The 6,911-nt window shown below is 57.1% G+C and overlaps 1 protein-coding gene across 1 annotated transcript; it reads left to right on the top strand.

Annotated features, from left to right (window-relative positions):
- Nucleotides 1-414: 414 nt before the first annotated feature.
- Nucleotides 415-5,359, top strand: PDX1 (pancreatic and duodenal homeobox 1). The gene is made up of 2 exons (XM_065902434.1): nt 415-823; nt 4,914-5,359. The coding sequence occupies exons 1-2, from the start codon at nt 415-417 to the stop codon at nt 5,357-5,359; spliced, it is 855 nt and encodes a 284-aa protein (XP_065758506.1).
- Nucleotides 5,360-6,911: the final 1,552 nt, after the last annotated feature.

Below are 6,911 nucleotides of genomic sequence, written 5' to 3'. Positions count from 1 at the left end.
AACATCCAAGGAAAAACAGACTGTTTATGATGAAATATATTTCTATAAACGAATAAAAGTTCCTGCCCCACTATGAATGTTCATTCCTGCCCCCACTTTGGCACTGTCCTTTCAAGTGTGTGCAGGAAACCGAGCCGAGGGAGAAAACGGAAACATCCAGGGGGCTCGTGGGGACCCGGGTCTGGCTTCTTAAGGCCGCCGGCCAGGCCAATAATGGCCTCAGGCAGAGCCACGTGGGGCACAGCGGAGCCTATGGCGCGGCGGCCGCCCGCCCGTCCCGCCGGCCCCGGGTGCCCTCCGCGAGCCGCGCCGAGCTGTCAAAGCTACAGGGTGGCGCCGGGAGTGCCAGCGCCGCGCAGCTCCAAGTCCCCGGCCCCAGCTCTCTCTCCCGGGTCCCAAGCCCGGGCGGCAGCCATGAACCGCGAGGAGCAGTACTACGCGGCCACCCAGCTGTACAAGGACCCCTGCGCGTTCCAGCGGGGCCCGGCGCCCGACTTCAGCGCCAGCCCCCCTGCGTGCCTGTACATGGGCCGCCAGCCCCCGCCGCCGCCGCCGCCGCCGCCGTTCCCCGGAGCCCTGGGCGCGCTGGAGCAGGGCAGCCCCCCGGACATCTCCCCGTACGAGGTGCCTCCGCTCGCCGACGACCCCGCGATGGCGCACCTCCACCACCACCTCCCGGCTCAGCTCGCGCTCGCCCACCCGCCGGCCGGGCCCTTCCAGGATGGAGCCGAGCCGGGCGCCCTGGAGGAACCCGGCCGCGTCCAGCTGCCTTTCCCGTGGATGAAGTCTACCAAGGCTCACGCATGGAAAGGCCAGTGGGCAGGTGAGTCTGCCCACGCCCCCCCCCCCCCCCCCCCGAGCCGCTCTGTCCTCACCCGCTCTCCGTTCGACTGCCCGTGTCTCCAAGCGCTTCCCAGGACCCTCTCTCGGTCTGTGACCCCAGCCCCCGACCCGGGATAACTTAGAGTCGGACTAAACCATAGGGAGCTAACAAGACCATATTGCATAGAAGCATTTTTTCCTGGCTCAATCTGGAGCGGCCTTTCTACTCAGGGCTCTTCCTGGGAATTTAAACCTCTTCCCCCCCTGTCCGCTGAACTCCAGGAGCCCGAGCTTCCCGACAGCCTAGGCCTGCCCGAGTTCAAGGCTTTGGACCTTTCAATCCCCTTCCAGCGGGGTCCCCCAGCCCAGGACTCCTGGAGTGCCGTGGAGGGTACCGAGCGGGCCTCTGGGATGCACCGGACCCCGGCTTCGGAGCCCCGGCCTCCTTCTGGTTCTAAATTCCATTCCCCACCCAACCCCCCTTTACTGGCGACTTCTGTGAAGTAAGCCAGACCATCTCAGGGGCACCTAGTAGGTGCAGAGAAGCAAGTAAGGAAAACTGTAGCCAGGCGTGCAGACTTGTCCAGAGGCCAGGGCTGGGCCGGAAGGGGGCTCACCACAAGGCCACTCACCCCGATGGAGAAGCATGGGAAAGCTCACTCACTTTTGAACAAACACCGGCTGCTTCCCAGCAAGGCAGTTTGAGGAGGGAGATGCCCTCCTGGCACAGGCGGCTCGGAAGGCCCCTAGCACTGGCGGGTACCGGAGCCGCCCGCAGGTCCCTTCCCGCACGACCAGGCGGCGAGTTCCGGCTGCGCGGCCTGCATCGCGGGCACCGTGTGACCGCTTCCGTGCGGAAGCCCCTTCCAGGCTCACCTGCACTGCAAGTCGAGGCCTTTTCTCCTCCTCCCAGCTAACAGGCAGGAGTCCCGGGACGAGGCTGCAGGTGCCCCCACCCCGGGAATCCTCGGCCCCCAATCTGCCCGGCCTGACTGGCCTGCCTGACTGTGAGCTGGCGAAGCCAGGCAGGTCTTTGGGGGATCCGGGCATGTCCAGGGTCCCCGGGGCTTGCCTCTCTCAATCTTTCTCTCAAAGGTTCCGTGGGGTCTCAGGCAAGTCCTGAGGCAGGACAGAGTCCAAACTCAGGCTGCGATCTTCCCCCACGCCAACCAAACCCAGGACTGACCCGCGCGAAGTTGCAGCCAAAGGCCTTGGAGCCTTGGGAAATGCCGGCTTCTTGGGAGGCGGGAGACCGGCGAGCCTGAACCTGGGCGGGAGGTCCAGGAGCCGCCTGACGCACTGGGGACGCTTTTCTCCAATTCCTGGTCCTCCTCCTCAGCTTCCTCAGGAAAAATGTGAAGGAGGTTCTGAAAAAGCTTTTCTGAGGTGGGGTAACTTCCCCACCTCCTGGACTCCTGTGGACGGAAGGGGTCAGTGTGTAAAACGTGAAGGAAAGATGGCAGCGGGGGTGATGGGGGAGCTCTGGAGGGGTGACACCCCTGGATTGGAGGACCAGGGTCAGAGAGACCTGTGCCCGCCGGCCCTCCGACCTGCGGGAGGGCCCCCCTCCAGCCCGGATGCTGCTGCACCAGCGCAGTCCTCCTTGGAAACTCTGGAAGGAGCCCAAATTCAAGGTCTTTGACCCCCTACCTGGCTGCCCCTAGAGGGGCTTCATGCCCCTGGGGAAAAAGAAGTGACCCGAAGGACTTTTATTCACAGCTCAATTGGGTATGATTATTAATAACAATAGGAACTTCCAAAACCCTCAAGCTAAAAAAGGAACTACATCCACCTCACTGGTGGGCTTGCCCCTAAATACCGCCTCACCCCCCGCGCCTTAGAGAAAGGTACAAACTGACCTCCTCCCTTTTCTGACCACCAGCAGCCTCCATCCAACACCTTCATGTTCACTCAGTTGCTCAGTTGTGTCCGACTTTGCAACCCCATAGACTGTAGCCGGCCAGGCTCCTCGGTCTGTGGGATTCTCCAGGCAAGAGTACTGGAGTGGGTAGCCATGTCCTCCCCCAGGGGATCCTCCCAACCCAGGGATCGACCCCTCATCACTGGCAGGCGGATTCTTTACCGCGGAGCTACTGCGGGAAGCCCATTCTACACCAGGGCCCCTGAGTTGGTGGGCTCTGCGGAGCCTCTCAGGGCACTGTGGTGAGGCTGGTGAAAACAGGCCAAAGCCCTGCAAGATGGCGGGTTGAATTTACGAACTCTGAAGGACCTTTTTAGATGTTCTTTTTTAAAAAATTTATTTAATTGGAGGATAATTGCTTTTCAATATTGTGCTGGTCTCTGCCATACATCAAACTGGCTCCCTCATTTCTCTCGAAAACCAAGAAAGGCTTCAAGTGTTAAGATTCTGAGATGCCCCCAGCAAGCAGGACTCCGCTGACTCAGACCTGAGCCTCCGCCTTGGCTTCTGGGAACCCCCTTTCAGTCTGGGGGAAACCCCAGCGGGTTGTACAGGGTGGTTAATCCTCCTAGCAAACACATACACTAGTTTTTCAAATCTAGCTGACAGGCATAGGAGAAATGTCTGCCCTACGCAGGAAAAGATGACTTCGGCCTGTTCTTGGTATTCTGGTGGAACCAACTGCCCCAGAGTCCACAACCTGAGTGCAGCCGGTGTCTCATCCAGAACGGAAAATATTAGGGCCTTGAGGCTCGCAGCCGCGGTACTAATTCCCACCGGGCTCGGTCTGGCTGTTGCTTCTTTGGCCTGCGGTTCTTCTACCACCCACCACTGCCACCTCCCCAGTGGGGTACCCAGCTCCCCGGTAGGGGGTCAGGCCTGAGCCTCCCCTCCAAGGGAGCCTCTGCTCCCACCTCTGCCAGTATTTGGGGCCCTGGATGCAGAGGCTGGGGCTGACAGTGACCTTCCCTCGGGCTCAGAATGGTTCCCCTTCTGGTCCAGGGCAGGGGCCCAGCCGAGGTCAGAACGACAATTGCAGAGAATCTACCAGCTCTTGAGTTGGTGCTGATCACAGCATAACTCTATAGAGAGATAATATATGATATAACATATGAGATACAATAATACGTGTCATAACCTCCGGGTTCTTATTAGCTCAAGGTCTTTCCAACTGAAGACTGCACCCATTTGTTGGGGGTGAAATTCATTTACTGTGTTGAGACCTCTATATTTATTTTTTAATGAGCTAGTAAACTCCAGAACGTGTCCGAAATGTAAGAGACTTGGGTTTGACCCCTGGGTTGGGAAGATCCCCTGGAGAAGAGCATGGCAACCCACTCCAGTATTCTTGCCTGGAGAATCCCATGGACAGAGGAACCTGGTGGGCCCCGGTGCATGGGGTCACAAAGAGTAGGACATGACTAAGCACAACCCAGTAAACAACAGGGAAAATTAGACAGCATCATGTGTTAAAGTTTGGTTTAATGTCCTAGATTTTTGGTATGTCAATTATATATCAGTGTGTGAACTAAGTGATGATTTGAAATACATTTCTTACTATGAGTCGTCATCAGAAAGGTTTTTTTTTAAAGTCCTTATTTAAAGACATTTTTTGCCTTTGTAGAATCCAGTTGGTTTAGATTCTTATTATGTGCATTTGGGGCTTCTCTGGGAGTTCAGACAGTAAAGAATCTGCCTGCAATGCAGGAGACCCGGGTTTGATCCCTCGGTCGGTAGGGAAGGGAAGATACCCTGGAGAAGGGAATGGCAACCCACACCCGTATTCTTACCTGGAAAACTCCGTGAATAGAGCAGCCTGGTGGGCTACTGTCTGTGGGGTCGAAAAGAGTCGAACAGGACAGAGCCACTAACACTTTCACTTTTTCACTATGTGTATTTTAATCAGCATCCACCCAAACAGAGTGATTCTAGACCCACTGGTTGATAGAGCCACGGGGAGATAAAAGACCTCCAAGAAAAGACAGGCTTACCAGGGAAGGCCTTTGAGCCTCAGATTGTACTCTTGGATAGATGGTTGGACCTCGGCGGCCAGAGCGGCTGGGAAAGGGCCAGAGCCGAAGGACCGGGCTGCAAGGGTGGGAGCAGGCGCGAGGAGCCAAGGGTCGGGGGGGTGGGGAGGCCCCACATTCACGTGCGATGTCGCCCGCAGGCGGTGCCTACGCCGCGGAGCCCGAGGAGAACAAGCGGACTCGCACCGCCTACACCCGCGCGCAACTGCTGGAGCTGGAGAAGGAGTTCCTATTCAACAAATACATCTCCAGGCCGCGCCGCGTGGAGCTGGCCGTCATGCTGAACTTGACCGAGAGGCACATCAAGATCTGGTTCCAAAACCGCCGCATGAAGTGGAAGAAAGAGGAGGACAAGAAGCGCAGCTGCGGGCCCCCGGCGGCGGGAGGTGGGGACGCGGAGCCCGAGCAGGACTGCGCGGTGACCTCCGGCGAGGAGCTGCTAGCGCTGCCGCCCCCGCCGCCCCCCGGGGGTGCCGTGCCGCCCGCGGGCCCCGCCGCCGCCCGAGAGGGCCGCCTGCCGCCGGGCCTTAGCGCATCGCCGCAGCCTTCCAGCGTCGCGCCCCTGCGACCTCAAGAATCTCGGTGAGAGATTCGCCCAGGCGGGAGGAGCGGACCCAGGACCCCGGGTGTGACCACTGGTCCAGGCTGCAGGGAGAACCCGGGGGCTCTGAGGCCCCTGTGCCCACTGGGAAGCCGTGGGGAGACGCTGTCCTCCTCCCGCTGGAGAAGAGACGTTCTCTGTAATGTCCGGGGCCCCTTCGGGTGAAACTGCTGGGACTGGCAACGACTGGGGTGTTGGACCTCTTTTTAGAGAAGCCAACTCTTCAAAAAGACCATAAAAACTGTACAGATAGGAACCTTGCCCCAACACAAGCAGGCAAGCTGGCTGGAGCCCCTTCATCTGCCCGGAAACAGAGCCATTTTTTACTCTAAAGGTCTCTCTGCCTTTACCTTTAGAAATAATTGAAACATCCGAGGTTTCAAAGACCTAGTGAAATGGAATAAAATAATTCCTCCTCTTCTGTTTTAACCTTTTCATCAGAACCAGGCACCTCACTGCACATCCTTCGGCCTCCACTACCTTGCAGAGGTCCCTGGGCAGCGGCAGGGCAACGTACAACCCCGTTGGTGAGGTGGGAGGGACCTGGAGGTTTGGGGGAGAAAGAGGCCCGGATCAACCGCTGAACCAGAGATATGTGGGTGTGCATTTAGTTCCTGGTCTCCTGGCAGGGAAGACTGCAGAGGCAAGCAGGGGGGCCTGACTCACCTTGGAAACTATCGAGAGTGTGATTTCCACATCCTCAAAGAGGAGGAAAGCTTATGTGGTCGGGGAGCTTGGGGGGAGGGAAAATGGCTATTTTTATTTAAAGTTTTTAAATTACCTCACAGTTCTTTACAAACAGGTCTGTGGTTTCCAGGTCAGTTGGTTGTTTCAGGGTCTGGGTCTTGTGTTCAGGTGATGTTTGTGGGAAACGATGAATAAATACAGATAATTGGAAAGAGATCAAGACTGATTCCCCTCGCTTTGTATCGAACCCGTTTTGTGGCGCAATGATTCCAATTCATTAAAAAAAAATTAAAGCAACATATTTTCTTTGGCACTAACCAGAGAAAAGTCGGTAATTAAGACACCACCTTTGGGTTATGAGGTTGAGAAAACCTACCGGTGGGTGGGTTTTCGGATTTATTTTTAAGAGTCACTTCTGAAGATGAATTAATTTCTTAGGCAACGGAGCCCAGAGATGGAGGGTTTGGAAATGGGGAGGCTGTCCATGAATAGGTACAGTGTCAGAGCTGCCTCCCTGCACTGCTGGCACCCAGGCCACCAGAGAAATGCCCAGAGCTGGCGGTCCTGGATGAGTCTCCACCCCTGGAGCCCGGGGGGCCAAGGAGCTTGTGTTGGGGGCACACAGGCTGCAGTTCTGTGGGATCCCGACCTCCAGACACCCCCTCCTCCCCATGACCCTTGGACAGGCAGCTGGCCCAGCTGTGCGACTGAAGGCGCCTCCCAAGCACCCCCACCATTCCGTCCTGAGGTATGGACTCACGCCCAAGAGTCGATGATATTTTCTTTAGCAAAAAGACGAAAGGTTTATTTCGTTGGTGGTTTTTGCTTCTGCTTGTTTTGCTGTTTTGTT

This window comes from Muntiacus reevesi, chromosome 11, assembly GCF_963930625.1.
Source record: "Muntiacus reevesi chromosome 11, mMunRee1.1, whole genome shotgun sequence".
In the NCBI taxonomy this organism is placed as follows: Eukaryota; Metazoa; Chordata; class Mammalia; order Artiodactyla; family Cervidae; genus Muntiacus; species Muntiacus reevesi.
Note: the sequence above shows the minus strand (reverse complement) of the source record. Positions and strands in the feature narration are given on the sequence as shown.